The 25,765-nt window shown below is 45.4% G+C and overlaps 2 protein-coding genes and 1 long non-coding RNA gene across 9 annotated transcripts; 2 read left to right on the forward strand and 1 right to left on the reverse strand.

The window, feature by feature from the left end:
- The first annotated feature begins 1,739 nt into the window (after positions 1–1,739).
- Positions 1,740–13,649, forward strand: LOC135399342 (probable serine/threonine-protein kinase DDB_G0277071). Of its 7 annotated transcripts, none has more exons than XM_064631219.1 (16): positions 1,740–1,878; positions 2,150–2,173; positions 5,188–5,247; positions 5,382–5,399; positions 6,823–6,850; positions 7,022–7,143; positions 8,687–8,749; positions 9,379–9,582; positions 10,100–10,144; positions 10,210–10,230; positions 10,338–10,727; positions 11,301–11,414; positions 11,758–11,799; positions 12,554–12,601; positions 13,292–13,408; positions 13,470–13,649. In XM_064631219.1, exons 1-16 carry the CDS (start codon positions 1,872–1,874, stop codon positions 13,571–13,573), a joined length of 1,407 nt encoding a protein of 468 aa, XP_064487289.1. In that variant the 5' UTR covers positions 1,740–1,871; the 3' UTR covers positions 13,574–13,649. The 7 variants fall into 7 exon arrangements, with proteins under 7 accessions (XP_064487289.1, XP_064487290.1, XP_064487292.1 ...); XM_064631220.1 differs by having other exon boundaries at positions 13,292–13,402; XM_064631222.1 differs by having other exon boundaries at positions 5,215–5,247.
- A 4,310-nt stretch (positions 13,650–17,959) lies between these two features.
- On the forward strand, positions 17,960–20,901 carry LOC135397706 (uncharacterized). Its single transcript, XM_064629313.1, has 2 exons — positions 17,960–18,406; positions 18,793–20,901. Exons 1-2 carry the CDS (start codon positions 18,094–18,096, stop codon positions 20,820–20,822), a joined length of 2,343 nt encoding a protein of 780 aa, XP_064485383.1. The 5' UTR covers positions 17,960–18,093; the 3' UTR covers positions 20,823–20,901.
- Positions 20,902–23,829: 2,928 nt separating this feature from the next.
- LOC135399344 (uncharacterized) lies at positions 23,830–25,741 on the reverse strand. Its single transcript, XR_010424242.1, has 3 exons — positions 25,604–25,741; positions 24,977–25,037; positions 23,830–24,568 (listed from the first exon to the last, which is right to left on the reverse strand). It is a non-coding gene; the product is annotated as an uncharacterized LOC135399344 (long non-coding RNA).
- Between the last annotated feature and the right edge of the window lie 24 nt (positions 25,742–25,765).

A 25,765-nucleotide genomic window follows, 5' to 3' on the forward strand; every position in this document is an offset into this window, starting at 1 on the left:
AGTAACATAAATAATAAGCAAGAGACAAATGTTGGTGACCCAGCACAAGGTACGCGAAACTGAACACAGCATTCGTGCACAGTGAGGGTGGGCGTCAAAATGGTGGCTTTGCGGCGTTCGCTTCTGCCAAGGGTGACTGGACTCTATACACAGAGGGAGCTACTACTCAGGCGCCCTACGATATTCATCCGTTCTATCGTTCATAATTTATGCGGGAAGTAAATCGCTATCTGAGCTTTTCCTAGCTGTTCGCTCCTCCTCGAGAAGTGCGGCATTACAGTGCGGTCTGTCATAGGTCTCCTCAAACTTTCTCCCACGATGGATGGGGAAATCGTATGGAGAGGACAATAGGGTCCCCACATTGTGGCACAACGGTGCAAAGAGCGGTTTGGTTTTGTTCGCGCATATGCCACTAATGACGCAACAGATGAATCCAGTTCCTTTTGCATTGCCGTCAAGGTAACATTCTTTTGTGCTATAGTGCCGCTTTAACTAGAGTCGCTAAATAGGGAGCATAGTAGCGACACTGAGCCACGCCGGCGAGAGCGACCGCCATCTTGGGTCCGGCGCGGCTGCGTCGCCTAGCAATGGGATGCCAATCTCTCCCTCCTCTGCCGGAGAGCAGCGCGCAGTCGAGCCAGCTCGCAATCGAGGAAACAGGTGTTAAATGGAGGGGACTCAACATGGACGGCGGCGTTCTTGGAAGGAGAAACCACGTGACATGATTGGCCCAATCGCGGTGGTTTTCGTGCAGGAGTATGAAGGAGGAGAGAGGTTAAGTCGGTGAACTTTACTGCGCATTGTAGTTCCAATCATATATAGCTTTGGGGGAAAATGAATGCCTAAAAACGTCTGTCCTGCAGAGATAGGGCCCCAACCTCTTGTGATGGTCTAATCTTGGTGAGATAGGCTTGAGAGGGCTCAGATACAAATCGTTTAAAATACCAGTCCTATCATGATATCATCCAAAATCTTCTGTCGCAGTTGCCTTCTTCTCAACGATAAGCATCCTACCACTGGTTGTCCCTGTATGTGTACCTGTGTTATGTTCAACGCCCTTCTACGGTTTATCACCCTGCACGTCATTATTAACATGGTCCCGTCCATTACAACCCGATATCCTAATAACCAATGCAAATCAAACAGAATTGGATCATGGCCAGATCATGTATATGGGAGGGGTCAGAAGTACAAGGCTCTGCGAAGGATTCGAATAAAGGTAATTAAAGATGTGGAAAGGAAGTAAAACAATGTACAGAAACTGGTGTAACTGGTCACGCTTGTGATGATATGTCTGCAATGAAGTGTGACTATATAGGAGCTATCTAGAATGCATTGCATTCGCTATTGTCTAGCAGCCGGTATATGTGGTGTGTCCCTGTGACTCGGAATATGTCATGGTAGTATTGGTATGACCACCCCTCTGCAAGACTATGTTGTTGAAACTCGTATGTGGAAAAAGAGGAGCTGGTGGTCAGCTGACCTGCATGGATTTTTAGCTTCTTCTTTTAGTTAACATAGCGTGGGCTCGCTCACTTGTTCTGATTAAAGCGAAGACTTAGACCCGCTTTCAGTCCTTCTGTTCTTCACATATGTCTCTGCCACTAAACTTGGCAGAGTTCGAATATGAGAACAACGTTTCGTTCTCTAGGGACATTTGCACCATTGCTGAATGATGAAGAAAATGCTGTAAGACCGACTCACGAGCGGAAACAAGGACGTCGACTATGGGCCACTTTGCGACGAAGAAGAAGAACGTCACGGCCACGGCCATTATCTCATTGGTAGAAGAAGAAGAAGAAGAACGTCTGCAGTTCCTCAAGCCGCTGGCCTGAGCTAGTGCTGTCGCATACCACGGAGAACGCACTAAAATGAAAGGTAAGCTTCTGCTTTCCATCAAGGAGAACAGTTTTCCTTTCTCACCTTTCGTCACGTTGTGATACCGAAAGTTCTGTGGAGATATTAAACAACTTTGTACTTGTCAGTTTACTGAAGTTAGGCTTGCCATAAATTACTACCACAAATTGTTCTTTTGAAGACCTGCTTAATAGTCGTATTTGTCGTTCGCAGAGTGTAATTAGAATGCTTGCAGTGTTGCAATGATAATCACCCATTTATCGATTCTACAATATCAATTATGTTCACGCAGGTTCCGGACACAGACATGGTTCGGGTGAGTCTCGAAGGGGAAGCTTATTGTCTCCCAATGGATAAGGTCATCGCAGATTGGATGTAGTTCCGTATCGGGACCACTGGCTTTTTTAAAAGAAAAAAGAATAAAAACAAAAACCAAACGCTTTTACGTGAAAGAGGAGCTAATTAGTAACCAAATTAAACAGGATTCGAATTACCCTCGTATATTGCGTGAAACGTATAAAAATTAAATTTTATCGCCGGTTTCTTGATGGCGACCCGCCATCTTGGCTGAGGACCTTCTGACCTAATCCGAGGCACAGCCCCGACGCCCGCACCGCCTAGTGCGTGTCTAGGGGGGGGAGGGGGGATCCCCAGAATCCCCCCTGTAGAACCGAACTTAACCTAACCTCACTAAAGTGAGGTGATTTAGCCCATTTCAACGACCCTACCTTTCGGAAGACGGCAAGTTTCGAATCCATTAGGCTTAGCATTCCCGTGTTTCTCCTGCGCTAAAAGTGAATCATATGGGGTTCTTGAAATGCATATAAAAAAACTTCCAATCCACAGAATTTTTTAATTCTTACATTTTTAGATTCAGTATATGAACTTCTTCCACTTCTATGCAATATTTACCTTCCTAACCCTTTCACTGATTTTTAAAAACGAGTGGTCCCGATACGGAACTACGCCCGCAAATTTATAATTTACTGCGGAAAAATGTTTTAGCTCTGTACACCTGTCTTCAGAAAACACCGCACTTGTCATTCCTAGAGGCTAGAGTATACTCTTAAAAATGAACTTCACCGCATAGCACGCTCCTAGCCAACCATAAACTCGAGTGATATCGTTATCCGCCCTGATTTGTTGAAAACGGGAGGCGTACGCCTTTTTTGTGACACTTATGCTGTTCATAATTATTTTCAACAAATCAGGGCAGATAACGATATCATTCGAGATTATGGTTGGCTAGGAGCGTGCTATGCGGTGAAGTTCATTTTTAAAAGTGTAGAAGTAACTGGCAAGAATAGGAAGGCCAAGTTCGTTGATTGTTGAGATGACTTGACGAGTCAAGATAAACAAGCGGAACACGCCTAATTGAAGAGCGGGGATCACCGTGTCCAATAAGCGCCTGCCACTTTAAACTTCTGCTTTTTTTTTTTTTTTTGACCGATCAAGTTATCTCGATAATCCGCGAACATAGCCTCCTATGACTAATGCGTCGTTACGGCAGGAGAACGTTTTCCAGCCTCTGCTCGTTCAATCCATGTACTGTATAAGAAGCATTCAAATCGACGAGGGATATTTTACTTCCAATATCAGCTATTGACTCTGGTTGTGGTTACAGCAGTTGACTGGGATACAAGAGAGATTCTAAATTACATGCTAAATTAGGCATGTTTCGCTTATTGACAACGGTAGCTGGAAGACCAGTCGTGTACTGTCTTCGTACAAAAGGAATATTTGCAGACGCCCGAACGAACACTGAAGTGCTGCAATGTGTGCTTATATGACTAGAGCCACTCGTATGCTTGCTACCTATCTTCGTAGGATACTAGAATAGTGTTAGACTTTTTTTAGAAGACTACAATCCTACGACCAGACATATCTTGTTCTACGAAGCAGGCTGAGTTAACGAAATTCCTTTACTCAATTGAGACGTCGAGGACTTAGCGGAGCTCGTTGGCTTGCCGTCGGCTGGTGCAAAACGCAAAACATTCACTAAATGTTACCTGCTCATAGCTGGCAAACACGTTCAGCCTGCCGGGTACACTCTTAGAAATGAACTTCACCACATAGCACGCTCGTAGCCAACCATCATCCCGAATGACAACGTTCTCGCCCCTGATTTGCTGAAAACGGGAGGAGGAGCCTATTTTGTGGCATTATGCACGGCACAAAATAGGCTCCTCCTCCCGTTTTCAACATATCTAAGGCGAGAACGTTGTCATTCGGGGTGATGGTTGGCTAGGAGCGTGCTATGTGGTGAAGTTCATTTTTAAGAGTGTAGTTCTTTGCAAGCATATCATTCTTGGAGGGTTTCAAATTCAGATATATAGCTGTTGATACAATTCACGTGAGAAGGGCGTTATGTAGGCGAGCGATAGATGTCAAAGACGACCAGAGAGGTATTTCCAAGTTCTATTTGGTACCAAATAGACTCCACATCTTCAATACCCTCTAAGTACAGTGCTGGACAAAAGTTTAGGGAACCCGTTCTGGCAGATTCCTTCCTCATAGTGACACGCTAGCAACGAATGGGATCGTACGGATTTAAATATATGTGCCTAGGTAACCCAGTCACCTGTTTGCAAGTCCGTACAGTCCGTACATTGGCTGCTAGCGTGTCACTCTGAGGGAGGAATGCGCCGGAGCGTGTTCCATAAACTTTTGTCCAGCACTGTACAAGGACTACACTATCGAGTGAACTCTTCCGACTGTATGCAAATACCTCCTCCCCTATACTACTGATCCGGTGGAAGTAATTTACCATCGTATATGTCGGGCGTTCCAGCCAGGCGTCAGCGATAATTAACACATGCGGGGCGTATTGTAATAAAAAGTACTAACTAATAACCCATAAAGGTTCCCCTTGTGTCCCTCGTGTGTGTGATCATAACTGAAATATGACAAAGAGTGATATTAAACGGTAGGAGCAACTTATTTATTTACACATGGTAACGAGACTTTCGTGCCCGAGACTGCACTTCTTCAGTTTACAAAAATATGAACATGGTACAGGAACATATATACAGTTGACGGGGGAGCTTGGCCATGAGAGGGTAACAGGGTGATGGAAAGTCAACTGTATACTATATGTTCCTGTACCATGTTCATATTTTTGTAACATGAAGAAGTGCACTCTCGTGCACGAAAGTCTCGTTACCATGTGTAAATAAATAAGTTGCTCCTATACCGTTTAATATCACTCTTTGATTTACTCACCACCGGCAACTTGACGTCGCCTATTTTTCTGCCTTCGTATCTTCTTGAGATATGACAGTAAGACAGTAATAAAAAGTCTTTTATTGTTCACTGTCTCCCGTTTTACAGTGGCATCCTTGTACTTTTCTTTCCCAGAATCCTCGACACTCTCCCTCTATGACTGCGAGAGTAAGGGATTATTGCGTACCTCTATATTCTCTCTTTTTTTTTTTTTTTTTTGCAGTATTAGCTTGTTCGACACTTAATAATACAGCAATGTGAATATTGTTCATAAAGATTTCTCGATTCATGCATTTGCTCAGGTGAGATGTCAGAAAATGGTAAGAAACGAATTAAACATATTACTAAATGACACTTAGGATTGCTGCGAGCCCTACTTAATCGAAGGAGCAACGAAGGTATCGTCCATAAATAATTTTTGACTTCGCCCTATTGCGCAACAATGATGATCCTAACTCACGGGCAGCGCGCACCGAGGTCATCCATACGCACCCTCTAAAAGCTCCTCAACTTCTCCAGAGAACCCGAATGCCCATGACGTCGCTCTGTGACGTGGATTGTCCCCTCAAGTATAGAGTCATGCCGTCTGCGCAGGGAACAAATTTTCAGCGAGAAATGAAATCTCGCCGCTGCTCCCCACGCTAATGTGACATCCCATGGACCTGGCTACGTCACGCCAAGAGGTCGAGCCGGACCTGCAAGGCCTCGCCGTACCTCTGGCTGCTTTTTAACGGCATTTTTTGTAATGGCGAGAATACGGTGCATGGTTGTACTGCTCGTCATAGACAGCCTCATAAGTGAAGAAGACTTACAAGCGATGCTGTGTGCCACATCTTTGCACCTTTAATGGAGCAATGAAGTGACCGCCAGTATTTTTAAATTTTCCGTTGCTTTGGGTTGCGCGCTGAAAAGTATGAATATCTGCAAAAGATTTATGGCTCAATCTCAGCCGTGGAGAATTTCGATTTTGCCAAGCGCGCCGCGCACCACAGAAGGTGTTGGCTCCTCGCTGATGACGTAGTTAGTGTATGCGGATCAGGTGACTGGCAGCGGAGAGCCAACAGGAGAGCTGACGGTACGTCAAGGAGTGACGTCAACCTCACTTGTTCTCTGAAGGAGTGGAGGAGATTCCAGATCGCCATATACCTCCACCCTCTCCACCCTCAACGTTTTGATGTTTGCGGGAAAAAAAATGTGAGAGATGGTAATCGTTTTTGCGTAAAAAGGCTAGTTCCTTGTGTGACCAGTACAAAAGTATTATGGAGGGGCCCTTTACTGCTCCGTTGAATAATGGGTAATAAAAAACTGGTGTAACTAGGCTTCGTGCATCATCTTCGTTCCTTTCGTTTCATTTTAAAATTAGTTTTTAGTTTCAAACTCACTTTCCAAATGAATATATCGAATAATCACTTAAGTATCTTTAAAAGTGTTGCGGGGCAATAAGCTACACAATGAATGCAGTCAGTGCTCGATTTATGAAAGATCAACGTTTCTTTAAAAAAAAGAAAAGAAAGGAAACTTTAATAAATCGGAGTTTGGAATAAGGAAGGGGAAGTGTCTTGCCTTAGTAGGGCACCTGTTCATAAAGCCAGGGAATTCGTAAATCGAGGGTTCATACTTTAAAAGCGATAAAAAATGTAAGAAACCGTGCCGGAGGTATTAACTACCTATCAGCACAATTTTTAACCCTTTTCGAGGTTTCATAAATCGAGGGGTTACTGTATTATCTTTACTTCCTTCTAGCTACACTTACACCCACCGTTCAGTCCGAGTAAGCATTGAATTTCCAATTAGTCACCAGTTAGGACACTACAGGGAGGAAGTAGGGCTGTGATATATACGCTGCATTCAGGAAGTACCTTAACTCCTCCCAGTAGTGACGTTACACGTTTGCATGGAGATCTGTTATTCATTTGCGTGCCATTATGTGACGCACGTGCAGAATAACAGAACCACGGAGGTTCTCGTCCAGTTGGTACCTTGCCTTGGGCGCCACATCCATCCTGGGAGCTGGCATCCTTCTGGGCTATTTCGTCTTCGGAGGTCCCACCTCGCCCGTTGCAGGTACGGCTGTTCCGATGCAAGTGAAGTGAAAAATGCTCGCGAGAACTGTAACCGCCACCGTCAATGAGACGGCCGCGAGTTCAGAAACCAATTTGACGTGGCCGACGCTCTCGCGTCCGCGCGGTGCACAGCTGCGCTACGACGGGGGAAATCACGCCGTCTGCAGTCTAGCGGTAGACCATTATTTGCGGTAGACCACTGTTTGCAAAGAAACGGTGCAAACCGGAAGACCTACGGGGAACAAAACAGGTTAAGGTACGCTGGAGCTACCTGGCGGCGTGGAGCTGTCAATAGTGTGTTTGCAAACAAGCAGGTGTAACCGGAAGACCAACGGGACGCACATCCAGCTGTCACGCGCTTGCGCACCCTGGCGTCGCGAGAGGGTCTATAGAACATGTTCTATTTTTTCGTCGACCGCGCTCGAGAAGTCAGACCAGCACAGTCGCAGTCGCGCTGGTGCTGTCCGCTTTCCGCATGTGCCACGTCCGTAGATCACTGCTGAGTGCTGACGCGCGTCTGACTATGAACACATGGTTCCCGGACGGCTTGGCATGTCGTGTCTGACTTCGGCTGTCGTTGACTGCGACGCCAAAAACGTTGGACTATATATATGCGCTTTAACGTGAGGGATTGACGCGGTAGATTGTTCGACTGTTTTTATCTCGTCGACCACGACGCGCAAGATTCTTTTCTTCTTCTTTGCTGCTCCCAGCGTGTAGTACATACAACGGGTGCATGAGGCATCAAACAACGTAAATCGGAGCCACTGCCCTTTCGCATCAATTGATCAGCAACTTCGACACCAATCTCCAAGCCATTCATTCATAGTCATTTAATATCAATCTTCGAAGGAATCAACTCCTCAAAATCCAACCCTAAGTGTCACAACCCCTTTAGCATCGTGTGCTACAAATGGAAGGGAGGTAATGGGGCTTTCTGTGGATCCCACATCCATTAGTCCTGGTCAACCCAAAACGGATGATTCAATCTCTCCATCCCTTATATTCTCCTAATAATAATAATTTGTGCCTGTAGAGGTTCCGTGCGGTTAAGCAGTTCGTCGAAAATATTCCGGCTAAAGAAATACATTTCCCGAAATTAGGAGGGACCCAGGTATATGGTATGAAGTGCGAAACCGGCGTACCTCACCTTCGCACCATTCCTCAAACTCTTCGCCTCTTATGATGCGCGCAAAAGACTCTGTTTTGTTGTCGGTGTTTGTCGTTTTTCACTTTCTTAAAAGTCTGCGACCGAGCCTTGATCAACACCCCCTGTGGAAACAACGTTCTCTTTGTTCGGGCCCAATTTTTGTAGCGGTCCAAAAGATGCGGCGATGCAGATAAACGTATGCGGCAATGGCTGGTTCGTTAGATCGAGCATTTCACTACGTGACAATAAGAAACTGGGAAGGTACTATTCGGAACAAGCAAGGTCTGTCTTCCTACCACGAGAAGGTTTACTTTTACATTATTCAAATGTATTGCTACTTTGATAATCCCGACTGTCACCGTTACCATAGTGGGACCTCGTTTCTTTCATGCAGGTTTGGAGCTGGTTGAGAACGGAAATAGTGACAACAGCTTAGGCATTCCTGCAGCATTTTCTGGTATGTTCCCTACCATTTCCCATTCTTTGCTTGCCCTTCCTTTTTCGTTTTTTCTGGATCCTCGCTCTTCTGGCAACCTTCTATGCGCGGGTGAAAATTCAAACTTGGAATTCGGTAAAGTGGTGGGTTCGACCGCGCACTACGCAGCATGCTGCACTCTATACGCTCGTCCCATAGCATAATCTTGTAGGACGAAGACGAGCGCCGTTAGCATTAGAGTCCTCGGTACGCAAGAATCGCGGCGTGGTCTGTCCTCTGTCTGTAGCAACGGCGCTGCGCGCATGCGCGGTGAGTGGAGAGGGAAGGAGAAAAGGAGAGGGTGCTTGGAGAGCGCGGCGCGGGGCGTGGCGGGGCGCAACCGGCAGTGCAGCTGTGGTGGTCGACAGGTTCAGACGTTCCCGCGCCATGGGTTATGAAAGCTGTGTGGAGGGGCGGCGGCGAAAGACGGTTGACTGAGACGGCGCCGCCAAGCTGAATCGAAGGAAGCCCGAAAGGCGTCTTGCATTAGCGTTGTGTAGGGTCGCTGAAGGGTTGTGAAAGCGAGTTCCCAAAGGGTTTTCAAGTTTTAATTCCTAACGCATTTCCGTCCGATCGACCATGATTTTTTTGTTTGCTTGTTTGTTTTTCAGTCGACGTATCGAATAAAAATGGTTCCGACGTCACTCCACTAATGCGACGTCCAGCCAACAAGCGCTTCAGGGAGCCAATTGATAAATACGGTAGACGTCGTGACAGTAAAAAGAACAGGAACAGAGCAACGGCGGTGTCTCTGCACGCTGTAACAACTGCGAAGGACAACACCGATATTACTACTGAAGAAAGATCGGAGACAGGTAGGCACGGTGTCCCGGCTTCCTCTAACGCGCTACAAGCTACATGCCTGCATGCTAGTGAAGGAGGGCGCAAAACGGTATCGATGACTACACAGACCGATATAGCAACAGGACACGATAAAACCTGCATTTTGGTGAACGACACACAAAAGTAAACGCTGTCCTCCACCAAAATTGTGAGTACACCTTAATTGTAAATACTGCTCAGAAAGTGTATACCAGTAAAGAATGTCGTCTACAGCAGTGAACAACATGAGGTCCTAGGACGGTTTCTGTACGATAAAAGACACTCTATACGATGAGTCTGCCCGCATAAGAAATGCGCGAGGCGGCTTCGTCTGCTGTATAGCTAATACCGGTAAATCGAGTCATCAGCGATATCATTGCGCGCGCGTTAATCTAATGCATCTCGTGAGCAATGACAGACACGGAAGTGGAGTATACAGCACTTTCCTGTGCTTTATGTATCAGTCAATCTTACTTATGCAATATCTAAAACTTCTCGCTTCCTGACTAGCATCGGAGACAAGTGAGCTCGGGCGAGATGCTATTCCAACGGAAGGTAAACTATATAGCTACACATGTTCTCCGCGACCATGCTAAATATAGCGTCGTTTGTAATTTTAGCTCAACGAGACATGGAGCACCGTACGTACGAAAACATTATTTATTGATTACATCACATCATGTTTAGCCGGTCACTACGGTTCTATAACAGCCTCACCATCACGCTGAGATAGGACCTCTGTTTACAGCGAAAATCAAGAAGGCCGTCAAAACATCGACGTCAAGAATTATCCCTGTCATCACAGCGCTATCAACTAGGACAACTCTGACTGCAGCACAATTAATCAGGACCTCAATAAGAATAGCCCAGTCAACCAGGAAAACGCGTAGGGTGTCCAAAATCAGCAGGAAAGCGCACAAGGCAACAAAAATGGCCAGGACAAGGTTCACGCTAACACCACGCTCTTCAACATCGCGTAGCAGAACAAAGGCTTCGACAGCACCCAGTATACGCACTAGTGGAGCGTCGCCGAAGAGTGTCCGCATCCCTGGAGCGAGGCAGTTCACATCACGCTTGACTGTGACAAAAAAGAAGGAAACGTCAGCAACAAAGCCTCCAGCACCAACGAAGACACACAGTAAGCTTTCGCAGCGTAAATGTATTCAGGCGTGTTGGTCACGAAGCTACAGCAAATTTCAGAAAGAAAACCATCTTCTAGACGCCTTGCATACTCGTCAACATATTTACATTTCTAAAAACATCAGGTACTTTCCACTCAGTCGAATAGGAAGAAGACATTGCTTTTCTCGGTTGAGTGCAAACAATGTTGTTTTTATTTATTTTTTACGGCCGACTGTCTCTTTGTACTCGACGACGACTTTCTCAACGCGTGGTCTTGGAAACACTACGCATTAATAATCGTTCTTGTACTTATACCAGAATTATTCAACCGGTGATATGTATAGGTTATCACAGATATGCTTTTGTTGTAGAAGATGACGTGAATGAGGTCTGAACCTTCCGAGAAGACTAGGGCATGGAAGGGTTTCACTGAAAAGCTAGTGGCCGTGCACGTCATAGTCAAACGTAGAGTCCGTACCATAGTTTGCTTTGAGCCTGTCATGTAGTGAAGTTCTTGCAACCTCACTTCGAACATACTAAACCGTACCCATATCAGTTCATTCAACGCTGTTCTCTTCGTTTCATGCAGGATCTATTCTGAGCATGACAACAACAAAGAGCAACAAAAGCACAGCAAGGACTACAGCGACGCAAGCCTTCTATACAACTTCAACTTCGATGACATCATCCAACGTAGGCCGTGGTAGGTTACATATATTTGGGGTGACATCGCTGTACGCATAACACAGACCGTTATCACTTGCGGTGCCAGAGAAGCCGTTCATAAATGAAATCTTATACAGAGATGCAGACGTCCTATTCGGGACACTCTCGGACTCCATACCTGCCTCCAGAGCAAACATTTTATTCCAAAACAATATCTTTGCTAGTATAAGTGAATGTTTCAGAAGGGTGTGCACTCTGTTGTTCCCTCAAATCAGATGTGATAGCAATATCATACTGCAAAGTGGTTGACATGGAGCGTGCTGTTTAGCAAAGTTCAGTTTTTACCCACATGTAATATCTTCCTGTTTCTTTCCTTTCAGTACCTTTGGTGTCCTATAAGCCACCACGACCACCACCACCGAGTAAGGTTTCTGACAAACTTGCCACTACACTCTAAAAACACATGCTCACCATATACGTATCGCACAATAAGGGGCGAACGGCATACAGAATATTATGCGCATTTTTGTAACAGTTTGTTTACTTCACACTTTACATGTAAAGTGTGACAGAAAAGGCCCCGTTTTCAACACTCAAAAGACAGAATGTTATCAGTGTGGGGATATCAAGTGCTTATTATCTGGTGAAGTTCTGCTTTTTTACAGTGCGTAGCGTTCTTGACTTCGTATAGCCTTCTAAAACAGACAATAGAGAGATCTAGTACATCGTACGCTGTCGCCTTCGCGTACGTACAGGATAGCGTTGGTACTTCTGCGCACACCCATAGCAGAGAGAGGAGCTTCGCGCAGTGCGCAGAACCACCAACGCTATCCCTTACGTACGCAGTCGCCTTTGCGTACGTAAGGGATAGCGTTGGTAATTCTCCGCACGCGTAAATACGTAAACAGTTTTGCGCATTGCGCAGAACCGCCACGCTATCACCTACGTACGCAAAAGCTAAGAGTGTACGATTACTACCATTCACTATATTAGTGACTTTTAGTATACCGTACGCTGTCACTCTTGCGCACGTAAGGGATAGCGTTGTGGTTCCGCGCAATGCGCAAAGCTCTCTTTATGTCTTGCGCGTGCGCAAAGCCACCAACGCTATGCTTATATACGCAAAAGCGATAGCGTACGATATACTAACTCACTATTGTTCCTTTTCTGACGCAGCGAAGAAAAGACGGAACCGCAAGAGACCAAGACCAGCAGCAAAAAAAGGTAACTCAAGATGACGACGACAATTAGAAAATAAGAAACAACAAAGCAAGAAATAAGGGGTAGTGAGATATTTGACTTGGACTGGGTACTGCGGATGTAAGGGACTCCTGGACTGGGTCTGGCGGATGTAGGAGGGATTCTTCATGCACAACGGCACAGAACGATACTGTAGTCACTTAAATGCACAGTAATGCAGCAAGCAGGCAGAACAAGTTACAAATGCGACAGAGAACGCTGATTTCAACAAAAAATGAGATATAACCCGGCTCCGGGCGATGTCTGGCGGTAATTAAGTAATCCAGAATTCGTCAACCAACAGTGATATATGTTCCAGATGGCTACGTAGCCAGCACGTAGTGAACTTTTAATTGTTTCAGACTCAGTGTTGCTCGCATGCAATGCAGTTTTGCCGCCACACTTGACGAGCAGTGTGCAGTTGCTGACCACTTCACAATGTTACCCATAATTTTCAATTTTGAGATTGAGTAGCGGGGGCGTACGCCCTTCTCTGACCGTGTCACGCAAGCTTGTGCGCCTCACATTTTAAACAAAGGAGGGAGGGAGGGCATGATATTTACTATAGGACAGTGTAATGTCGGATCTTACGTCGTTCAATAGGCGGATAGAATAAACGTAGCAGTATACGGGATAGCAGTAAATACACGACATATTTACGTTTGTTCTCTCCAGACGGTACAACACGATCAACGTTGACAACGCCCTCGGCGAGGACGTCGAGTTCACGTACGACCGTGCTGACAACCAGCAGCACGCCAACGCCTGCGAAGAAATACGCCATTGGTATAGGTGCCTCTCACTGTGTATACATTACATTCCTAAAATGTGCTTACGAATCGTTAACCTGCAGTGAAACGACGCAGAAAGCTCAAGCATTTGCCGAAGATGCTTCATGTTCAAGCTGATATGATCGGAGATCAATCTGACATCACGAATACAGACGAAACACAATAAATGTTCATACTGTTAGTCAACAAGTATACCATGTACACAGCGTCATGTTTAAATATATTTAGCATCAACCACAAGAGATTTGTTGAGCTGTCATTCGCAGATAACCATATATACGTATATAGTATGAGGACATAGATAGTACTAAGCACATAATCCAGGAGCAGCCATCCAGTCTGCCATGCGCATCCTGCAGCTACCACCTCTCCCTATTCCTCCTTCAGCATCATATTGTGAGGTATGATATAAATAAAGTTGGTTTGAATGATAGGCTGTGATGACCGATGTGATGTTGAAGCCTAGCGGGCTTTTGAAGTTGTTTTTTTTTTCGTTTCCATCCAACAAAAGATGGCGGTGGCACCGGAAAAAAAGCTACAACAAAGTAGCTTGAGGGCATCCGGGGGCCGCACTGACACTAGGTAGCACTATAAGACACAGAAGTACAGTAAAGTGGAAAATTCACAAGAATCAAACACATGCTACATATTCTCATACCCATAAACTTTCTGTAATAAGTAGATATATGACACAGGAGAATAGTAAAAGAAAAATTATAAAATAAAAGCACAATACAGCTCACTAAGTAAAGGAAAAAAATCATGCACAATTTTCTGCAATACCCATACACTTTCTGTGGTAAGTAGAAACAGGAGAACAGTGAAAAGAAGTACTCAATACAGCTCACTGAGTAAAGGAAAAATCGCACAAAAGTTACAATTTTTATAATTTAATTTGGAATTTAATTATATCCAAAAAACACCATGACATCGTAACTGTTTACGCTTGCATGTTTTCAACCAAGTATAACCGTAGATGCCTGTTAGTGATGTTTTTGAACTCCTGGTTCTCAATGAATGGCATCTAGTTTCCATCGGTGCGCCTTCCATTTCACTTGACGCGTCTTCAGAAGTAAATGGTTTCTAGTATAAAGCGTCACTTTGTCATCCGGCTGGAGGCATTACATAAGAGGGTGGAGCACAATAGGAAAGCAAAAAGAATGACGATTATTTAGAGCACTACGTTCATGGACTCTCAAAATTCCGCACAAAATCATTGTGCGCCACAGATGCTCAGGATGTCGAACAACTATTTGATGATGATTGGGGACTTTCATAGCCAGGGGCGATACTTTATACCCTACTGCTGGTGGTGACGTGGGAAATGAAGTAATGAGTCACGTCGCAGTGAGGACCGAAGTCGTATACGGTGTCCAAAAAGGTTAGAATAGCTTTTAGAGCAGAGCGTTAATTGGTGGGCTGGATTTTTCCATGGACCAAGCAGTTTTGACGAAGAGGGAGCGAGAGTCCAGCTGATTGAGAGACCCGGAAAATGTGGTTCGGGAAAGTTGTAGTGTGGGCAATGGAGAAGAATGTGCTTCTAGATCACCTGGGAGAGACAACTTGTCTCAAGCAGTATCGCCACTGAGCTGTAAAAGCCACGTTGAGACGCATCCTATGAATCATCCGGAAACCGAGCGTTGGATCAACTATTCTGAGCACAGATGGGAGCAGAATGTCGTTTGTTCATTGGTGGGAAGCCAGGGGTGCAACTATAGACGTCGGAGGATGGAACGACAGTATCCTCTCAGCAGTGCAATACTCGTGCGTCTCCGATATGAGAGAGCTGCTTCTGCGGCACTGTCAGCCTGTTCATTCCCCACGATACCACAATAAAACCACTGGAGAACCAGCCTATACCCTGCTTCGAACACAGGCTGGTAAGCCATTAACACGTCCGTGCCTCGTTTGCTTGTGTTTTCAAAGCTTAGAGTGCAAATTTTGAAGCAATAAGCACTGTCAGTTCCGGGGGGGGGGGGGGAGGCAAAAATCAGGGCGTCAACTCCAATCGCGGATGGCAGTTTGCGAAGTTACAAAAATATTGAGTAGCGCCAAATTCAGTCAGGGGTCAAAAGGGATGACGGCGGGACGAGGGTGGCGGCTTGAGAATCAAGGTAACATTTTTGTGAGCAAAATAGATAGCTTGCCCAGTGTCCTGTTGTGCACGCCCTGGTCGGAGCGAAGATGGGAGTTCTACATGATTGCATTCGATGTTCGTAACTGCGGCTATGCGGGATGTAGTATACAGTCGCGCATAGAAGATATGCGAAGACAGGATAGCAGGAAGAAATAGGGCATATGCGTCGTGGGAATTTCGGAGATTACTTTGGAAAGCCTACCGCGAAACGTTTGTCCTACCCACAGCGCTTGTCGTATACGGCTGCTGGAGCCTTCGGCACGTCTGTTAGTTCCGAGTATGATAAACCCAACAAGGGCACGCGGCGGTAGTGTTTTATTTTATCCAGCATAGCGATTAAAGGGGGCACCAAAGTCCAAAAATTTCCTTGCGGAATGAAAACGCCGCTACCAGTAACACTATACACTGTAAAAAAAAAAAAAAAAAAAAAAAGATCCGGAATTCTACTCACAAGCGGAGCATCAAACCGAACTGGAAAACTAACCGAAAGCCGGAAAGAACCCTTATTTTTTGTCGGAACCGAACCGATTTAGAAAATTTCGTTTACCGTTCAAACCCGGTTCCAAAACATCGAGAGTTCCAGGCTGACCGTTTTACACCTGACCTTCCTTAAGTGCCCCAACCCATAGGCGCCGACTACGGGGGGGCGCGGGGGCCCTTGCCCCCCCAGAACATGAACTAGGGGGGGCGCCGCCTCCCCCGGGAAGTCCCGCTAAGAGATTGACACCAACCTTTGGGGCTCGGCGCGCCCGGGTCAAAAGAGCGAAGAGGAACCAACCCCAAAAATGTATCTTGCAATTCGTAAAATATGTATCCGCCCACCATACTCATTATCACAGTAGAAGGTGAGGGGAAGAAACACAGAGGATGACACAACACATAGCTTGAATTTCGCCCAAAGCAATCAGATCAATGAAACGAAGCAGTCGAAAAAGTACCAGCAGCTGCCAGTGAGGTGTAACGGTAGAATCTTCGGAACGCATATTCGTTGGGAGCGGGTTCAACTCCCGCTGCTCCATTTCATTTACCATATTCATAACATTGCGCGCATTTCGGGTCAAACACCGAGGATTCAATGCATTTTGTTCCTCTTGCACTCAGTTTTCAAAGGCGTAATGCCTTCAGTTGTGCACATGTTCACTGTTTACGTTCTCTCTGTTTTTTTCTTTTTTTTCTGTTCTTCCTTCCTCTTATTTCTATACCAGTTCTGCATACATCATAAGATCCCATCAGAGTGTGTGATTCTTCAGCTTTAGTTTTGTGTTCTTCATTTTTCTTTTCCTTTTCTTTCCGTCTTTTGTTTTATTTTGCTTTCTTTTTTCTTTGCCTTTTTTGTCTTCCCCATTTCACTCTTTCTTTTGGAATAACACACCGACATCCATGGGGTTTACCTTTCTTTTTTTTTTCTTAATAAACATATCCCCCCCCCCCCCCCGCGAGAGTACTTATTTCGCGGTGCGCCCTTGCCCCCCCTGGGAAAATGAAAACTCTCCGCCTCTGCCCCAACCTGTTCCAAAAGTGACCGGTTCATGCGACATTTTTTGCAACCCGAGTCTCCCGCCCGCATCGATGGAGACAACGTCGGACAACCGCGCTCTAAAGTTTCGTTTCCTTGCGGACAAACATTCAAACAAGCGTTCATGTCACAGCTTCGCGGCCAGCACGTTGGAAGGATAGGGAAGCTCATGCCTCAACCGTCTGTAAAGTAAAACAACCACAACTTTATTGTGAGACGATGAACGGGGAATTTTCATCGCCAGGGGCGATACTCTACCCTATTGCTGGTGGTGATGCGGGGAATGAAATAATGAGAGACCGATGAGCATCCACGTGTTTCTGCACCGATAGCTTCCGTAGCGGTACCTGAATACAACTCTCCTGAGGCCACCATATTGCCCTAATCTAATGCATGGAAGCCAACGTTTTCTCCCGCTGTTTATTCTTTTACGCTGAGTATGGCTTCCAGGATTTTTTTGTAGCTTTCGCACGCATAAATACGCCATCGTGCGCCACCGGAAGTTCCTCAGGTAAGTAGACAACGAGTTACGTGCGCAAATGCGGGTTTGGTTTATCTGCACACACCCTGTACATTAACGAATTCTCTGATTGCGTCTCCTGTAACATCCAGTTATTTGCTGACGTCTTAACTTCTAATGAGGCAGACAATTATTCCGAAGCTCTGCAAATCGCAGTTTTGTGACCTCAGTTTCGGGTGGGAGTATACAGTAAGGATGTGGCCGATGCTCCCAGTATTAGCTGGCATGAACATGAAAAATGGTACGATACTGTCACTTTAGTCACCATTACCATTACTGTAGCGTTGACGCATGATGCTGATTTCGATGCGAACGGGCTAATAATATCACATCCAAGAAAGGTGCTTTAGTTCGTGGCGGAGAAGCGCAGCATCTGTTGTGCTCGAGAGAAAACATGTGTGCTCTGGCCTGAGCTGGAGGAAGAAGAAGAAGAAGAAAACATGTTCGTGACTTCCATGCGCGAGAGCAGTTTGTTCTCACAAGTCCTTTTTCTCAGCAGTCAATGCGAGTACCATGGCCGAAAACCTTCCTACTACTGCCTCCAAGAGCAGCAAGAAGTCAAAGTCCTCCACCAAGAAGGAAGGAAAGCGGGTCAGAAAGGCTAATCAGGAAACCACGCCAACGGATGCTTACAGCCTTGCTGCACCAGCACAGCCAAGTGAGGAGCCACCAGCGCTGTCAGACACCGGTGGTCTCTTCCAAGGCTTTCGCAGCCAATCGGACGCACCCCGTGATGTTCTTGGAGTGGCAAAATATCAGGCGCCAAGTAAAGCACCGATGGACTCTGACGTGAAGCCTGAAAGATCACCAGATGAATCGAAACGAGGTAAATATTCTGCAGTGATTCATTTCAAACGTGAATTACAGACGCGAAGAAAGGGAGCACTTATGTGCCCCTGGTAATCTATCAACACTGTACAGACCTTGGTAGCTTGACGATGAAAGATGAAAGTCACTGAAAAGGTTAGCCAGCTGTAGGGATCGAACCTACATCTTCTGGATCTTATCTGGAGCTTATCGGTCAATTTCGCGACTGAACCAGTTTGTTGCACGCATGAACTGGTGGACATTTGTATTGTGGCTCTTGCGCCATGACGTCCTCTAGTGTGCTTGCGAAGAGCAATGCAGCAGAAATAACAATGACCACAAATGGTTTGAGGCTTCAACATCAGTTTCGCTGACGTCACTGTTTTCTATTTTCTCCCTTTGCAGCAAGGGACAAGACGTCCAAGCCAAACAAAACTATTCGAGCCGTGCTGGGAATGGCCTCCGTGACGACGTTGCTTGCCACTATCATTCTGGTCGTAAGACATTACTGGAGGAGAAAGGGTCACAGCACTGTCAGTATGGGGTGTCACAGTGCCGTGTGTCGTAGCATCATCGATAACATCACTGCTCACCTAGACAAGTCTATCGAACCATGCAACGATTTCTACGGCTTCGTGTGCAACAAGTGGTGGAATTTGACAGGGATGACAAGCTTCATGGAGGCAGGAAAGGCAGTTTTTTACAGGCAGATACTTGCAGCTTTGGAATCTCCCACACTCGAACGTCCAAACCGCCATGGCATGCATCTCCTTGGTAGGCTCTACACAACTTGCATGAGATTCCTGAAGAATGAGAAGAGCTCTTTGAAGGACATCGTTAACGGCGCAAGCAAGTACCTCAACATCTCCGACTTCTTAGAACTGCAAAATTTCACTGATCTAGTCCTAGAGCTTGTGAAGATGTCCCTCATGTTTGGCATCCACACGACGTTCGCCCTGAATGTGCGCAACTTTGGAAACATCACGTACTTTAGCGTCGAGAGCTACAGATCCCTGGAGCACAAAGCATCTGCGGCACAAGTCGTCGATAGCCGTCCATATCAGCATGACGCGCACTTCTACATCGAGGACGTTGCACGCTCCATAGATGCAGTTTTTAATTTGAGTAACAAACTTGCACTGCAAGAACACCAATATGAAGTTATAGCCTGCGATAGTGAACTTTCCGCTATCTTAAATAAGACGGGGAACAAGACGACACACACTCTTGACAGCATCGTTGGGCTTTTACATACACCACCGATTGGGGAGATCGTCAAGCTCCTCAACAGCGTCATACCAAACAAACACCTGCAACCTACGGACACCATCCTGGTAACTGGCCCCGATATCATCGCACAGGCACAGGACGTGTTGGCCTCAAAGCCCATCAGAACCAGTGTGGTATATTCTCTTTTAAGCATTCTAGAAGACGTTTCTCTACCCTACGTGTTGAAGACCAAAGACCTAAGCCACGAAGACACGAAGCCCTTCATATGCGTCAAGGTTACACAAGGTTTTCTTCGTCACACTTGGCCATACCTGATGTCCATGCTATCTGGCTTCGACGATAACGCTAAAACTATCGAAACCATGGGTCTTCACATCAGGGATTCGGCGATCGCTACGAATCTCTTTGCGTGGATGGACGATTCTACTCGAAAAAAAGCACATGATGTGCTGGCAAAGTTGGAGTTCTACACATTCGATAGGGCGCACCTGGAAGCGCTGAGCCAAGGCGTGGACTACTCCAGCTTCGAACTCCAGAATGATGCGTTCGTTGACCTGTACTTCAGAGCCAGAGCATTCGAGAGGAAGCTTCTTCTCGTAGAAATATTAAGTGAGGCTGCATCAGTCATCTCGGGGTGGAAACTAGATATGGGCATCACGTATATGACAGAACCTCTAGATTGGATCGTTGTGCCGATAAGATTCCAAGGCAGGCCACTCTATTACCCGGATCTTGAGGAACGTGTGCCATTCTACATAAATTATGCGACTCTCGGTGCACTTATCGCTCGAGAGATTGTACGTGCGACTGACCAGAAGTATATCGCCTGGTCTCCTACTAGCCAGAAGAAGTTCACTGAATTTCAGGCTTGCCTGAACAAAGTTGGTAAATCACTGGGGTTCAATGTTCTTGGTGTGGACTCCATGGACCGGTCTTACGGATCGCTCTTGGCTTACGAGGCGATTCACAGAATGTTGGAAGCTATGGGCGTAGAAGTTTATGAGAATAATTGGTCGACAGCACGAGATTTCTTCTTCGTACGCTCTTGCATGATGTCCTGCAGTAAAGATGGCGGGTCAATAGATCGACAAATGTGCCTTCTGCCTGTCTACTCGAATCCTGGATTTTCGAATCACTTTCACTGTGTCGAGAAAGGTGCGAACATACAAGTCGACCCCTGTGTCGGGTCCCTCTTCAGGAATTAAAGACCGCCCGTAGTAGCATGATGCTCGTACCTTGTGCATAATGCCGTCCATGACGAATTATAGTTCCTTTCGAAAATTGTGTGTTTCGTACTCCATTACACGTCCGCTGGGAGTGAAAGGTTCATCCAAGGGGAGCTGCCGATATCGGTTTGGAAGGACTACCACGTAGCCTCAGACACTCCGCTGGTCGTAGGGCAGGTCTTCAGCATGTCTACTATCGGTGCTGCTAAACCCAACAAGGGCATGCAAGCTTTGTACTTGCCCCCCAAGCCGGCATAATCGTTATTTATATTCGAGAAACATTGTCGCCACCCCACGCATATCGACCGTGCCCCCATGGAACGCGTAACGCAGCTGGGAAACTATTCAGCAATAGGTCTCCGACTAGTAATCCCAATACCAAATGTCATCGAGACTTCCAGGAAGCATGAGTGGGCATGGGAGCAGCATTGTACAGTAAACTATGCTCCTACCCGGAGCACTTGGAAGTGCAGGGGGGGGGGGGGGATGTAACAAAGAAACCTGTTTCTTTGGTATAGAGGAGTGGTTAGTCTCCTCTAAGGAGGATTAGTCTCCTCTAAGGCATGGGCTGACCCATGTCAATGCATAAGATCATGATCTAGTTTGAAATAACCTTTCAGGTCCGTCTGGAGTAGTTGCAGGGCCTCGTCCCCGTAGGCTACGCAAAAGAGTGGTGAAGAGTTCGGGATTCTGGTGCACTGTTATGTCAAATGCATCGAGAACGTTCGAAAGCAAGAACTTGTGTTTAATATCCAAATAAATAAAAATGGACGCATGCCTTCGTCGCCCAGTTTTTCCTAACGGCATACCGGAGCTAGAGCTGCAAAAATGACAGGGAATATCTTCGCAACGTGAAAGTTTTGACGAGGGACAAGCTTTTCCATGAGCAATGATGTCATATATCCTCGTCACCTAGAAATCGTGAGGGTCTCTTCACACGGTTGAAGCGGTTCGCAAGGATCTGGACGTAGAATTTATTTTGGTGGCTTTCAATTAAATTATTCTAAAATTAGGTATAGTTAATTATTGAATATGCATTACGGAATTATTTTTTAATGTAAAAATACTGTTTCAAACAGTCTGTACTGACTGACTGACTGTACTGACTGACCAGTGGCAAGGGAGTCTCCGGTCTACGCGGCGAGCGCGTGCCACAGCTTTTGCGTCAGAGCTCTGCTTTTGCGTAAGCAACGGACGACCTCTGTTGCAGTCCAGGGGAAGTGCGGCGTGAATGAGTAGGAGGGGGAAGGAGGCCCCTCACATCACAACGTAGAGGGATTAAGTTTTGTCACGGTCTCAATGGTCTTTTTTTTTAAGAAAAACGAAAGAAAGAAGAAAAACAAAAAGTTGGAGGGGGGGGGGGGGGGGGGCGGTACCGAAAACCGAAACGGAAACGTAACTGAAACGAAAGCAACAATGGTGGTGACCGAAACTGAAAGAGAAACAAATAAGGTCCAGTAACGGAGGTGGTAACGGTAACGGAAACGAAAAATATTCCGTTACCTTTCCATGGTTGCTCCAAGCCACCCACTACTTATCTAACGAACTCGGGCGGTGGCGTTGCGCAACCTAGCCAACAACAAATTAATTAAAAAGGTTAGATGAGAACTGCTTTGTCGTTTTTGTGGTCTTCACTGATTTTGCCCTCCAAACAACCTCCTCATAGACCGTCCACTGATCTCTATCTATAAAGGCTGGATGGCGCATGGGAGAGGGGCTCGCGGGGGAGAGGCGTGCATTCGGGCCGCCATGTTGGGAGGCCCTAAAGCGCAGTGTGCGCCCATAGAAAACAATGAGAGGCAACGGAGATTGTGAGTATTTATAGCGCTGCAGGCGTTGATCGTTGCTTGTCATCACACAATTTTGTAAGGTGCCAGTATACTGATGCATCCTAACAGTGTTTCACAGGTGTCCTGCCGTTCGATTCTTAATTACGTTATGTTTTGCATTCCGAAACTAGACCGTCACAGCAGTGCAGCGCTGGGGATTGTACTACAGTACGTTTCCCAGCCAATATTTCAACAAGAAACGATGTGAGGTTAACAACCACCATGTATGTAATATCCCGTGCTGCGTTCTGTACAAAAATTGTTCCATAAAGAACGGTCCGGGAAAGGATATACTCGCATGGCAGAAAGAGATCGTTCTGTAGAATCACAGCCGTTGTTTTAGCCGTGTATCGGTTTCGTATGATTTATATCAAGCACCGCCGCAGAAAGTGTCTTTTAGTGAGCGACTGCGGTGCTTTGCCTCGCAAATATGGACACACCGAAGCAGCCCAAATACGTTGTGAGCGTGATCTAATTGCTTCACGCAATTAGAACATGCTCGTTAGGACAGTTAATCAGGTAGTGATGTAAGCTTAATCAATGAAGTTACTTAAAAGTGGTAACACCTCCTTGAGACGCAAGATTTACCTCTTTTTGAAGTACAGCCCTTCTATGTTTGTTTCTTCCTTCATTTGTTCTGATTATTTGCAGGCGCGGTTGTGCCAAACTGAATGTCCTCCTGGAGTACTCACATGCTTTTGCTGAATACAACTGCAGCGTGAGCAAAGCTGCTTAGGAACGGGGGCCTGCTATCCAGTGCTGACTTTGTCATGCTTGTTATGTGGAGCACATTCGAAAAAATGCAGCTGCACATCTGAAACTCCAATGAGTATCATCGTCATCTAAAAGAGAGCGTCGTAGCACCGTTGTGAGACCAGACACGCTTTCTGAATATCTTCTATGGCACCTTCCGCAGTTTGCACAATTTTGTTCAGCATCGAAGTCTCTCATAGGAACCACTTTGCATTAACTGTGACTCCCATCTTACATTTTGATGTGCAAGGGCCTTCTTGCACTACACACGTATGGTCTGCAACAGGATAATTGCAGCAGGACGATTTGGAGCTTGAAACAGTTGTGATTTTGTCATTTTGGCCCTCGTGTACCCCGTCTGTGAAACGTAAACAAAAAAAATCTAACACTATATGCTTTTGTAAAGAAGGTCACTGATGATGAGTAAAGAGAATATACGAGTTCAAGTTTATTCAATATTTTATATCATTCATTATACTATTCAACATTTTATGTCAAGTTCATACAACATCAAGTTTATTCAAGTTCAAGATTTATTTCTTGCACTTATGCGTTTCAGGATACAATGAACGTGCAGGGAGGTCACAAAAGACTACATTTATTGTTTTATGACCTTGCTACAATGACAATATATATTTTAGGAATGACAATGGACAGGTACTCTCTCTAAATTTGTAGCACTCAATTTTAGGTTAGAATGAGCAATGAATCGCAACTTCCCTCCTGGTATTTTCTTATATATGATGAATTTTGAATTTAATGTGATCAAATATGTGTCAATATAATAGTATATATAAGAATATAATACGTGATAAATGAATGTGATCAACAGTAGATGTAAACAACACCAGTAGCCAGAGAAGTGCATTCTCAAGAAATAATTTTCTTCTTATAGCATATATGTGCATGCCCTATTAACTGAAACAATTATCACGGTTCTCACGGTTTTAATTTCTGAGAGTGTACTGTAGAGACGGCTTAGATCTACAACAGTTAATACAAGGTATTATATATACTGTGAATACGTTTAAAAATCCCATGTGACACATACTTTTTTGGAGGTGCTGTGGTAATCAAAGTTTGTGGGCATCACGCAGGTTCTGCACCCATTTCTTTAGTATGTCGAGGCAGCTGTGAAGTAACCTGCATTGATGATGATTATTCCAATTTTCATGGTGCATCGACAACAAAGGAAATAATACATCAGAACATTGGTTTGGGTGCAACCAGTTAAAAATGAATATGTTGTTTAATAAATGCATTGGACAAATGTTAAAACAGCAGTTTAAAACATGGTTTACAATCCCTGTATCTTCTAAAAATTAAAAAGATGAAAAACTATTCTAAAAAGAATATGGGGAACTCTTCTAAACAGAATTATAATCTCTAATTATTATACTGCTGGGTGAAGGAGCCTAAAGTGTAAGGTGTGTTTCTGATGTGAACATGTAAGAAAATATGCAAAACTGGGAGAGGCTAACCACAGTGCGTGCACTGAGGTTGTTCCTTCCTGTAAAGTAGAAACCAGTGGATGAGGAACGTGATACTTACCTGTACACCCAGCCGTATCACACTACACAGATTATTCACTGGGTAGCCCTCATGACGAAACCTGTATTGAGAGACCACTTCTGCCTTAAAAACTGCTTCAAATAGCACGACACGCTACAAATTATTACTATCGTAACAAGCTGACGATACAGCTCAGACAAAGGCGTTATTCAAGTCGCGCCACACCACCGTTACGTAAGATTCTTTGTCACAAATCAAACCAAGGCACAAAACAATACCAATACATGAAAAAAGGTGACAATCGTGGTATCATTATGACGTAATACCGAACTTGTGCGTGAAGGTAATTCAAAGAAATGAATGTGGCACTTGCTTCCACAGAGAACACCGTGTACCATGCTAGCAATGCATGCAAAAAAGCGCTCGAGTGCTCGCACATATATTGATGACAACACTACCTGTGTAGTGTAACGTGCTCTTTCAAGCATATTATGCACTCAAACTGTATTTTCCGCCGGGTAAAATGCAAGTGTGCTCGATTGAACGTCGGAAGAGCGATCAAGCAACCTGCATCCAGTGCTCGTTTTGGGCAAAAAAACACTTCATAATGGTCAACTAAATATACAGAATGAACGCCTATTTATTCCTCGATAAAGAGTGACTCACCTGTATAAATTTAGGCCCTGTAACCTTGCCAGTACGGTTGGTACGACCGTAATTGCAAGAAGTTGCCATGATCGCTGCGGCGACTGTTGTGAGCACCGTAAGATGGCGGCCGGTTTCTTCACGCTCGCGCTCCCTATCCGCGATCCAGCCTTTTACAATCGA

This window comes from Ornithodoros turicata, chromosome 6 (assembly GCF_037126465.1).
Source record: "Ornithodoros turicata isolate Travis chromosome 6, ASM3712646v1, whole genome shotgun sequence".
Lineage (NCBI taxonomy): Eukaryota > Metazoa > Arthropoda > Arachnida > Ixodida > Argasidae > Ornithodoros > Ornithodoros turicata.

Coding starts and splice junctions, on each gene's coding strand:
- LOC135397706 (XM_064629313.1), top strand. CDS start 18,094: ATGGCCGAAAACCTTCCTACTACTGCCTCCAAGAGCAGCAAGAAGTCA. Junction 18,407..18,792: donor ACCAGATGAATCGAAACGAG/GTAAATATTCTG, acceptor CTCCCTTTGCAG/CAAGGGACAAGACGTCCAAG.
- LOC135399342 (XM_064631219.1), top strand. Junction 6,851..7,021: donor ACACCCACCGTTCAGTCCGA/GTAAGCATTGAA, acceptor ACGCACGTGCAG/AATAACAGAACCACGGAGGT. Junction 11,415..11,757: donor ATCATCCAACGTAGGCCGTG/GTAGGTTACATA, acceptor CTTTCCTTTCAG/TACCTTTGGTGTCCTATAAG.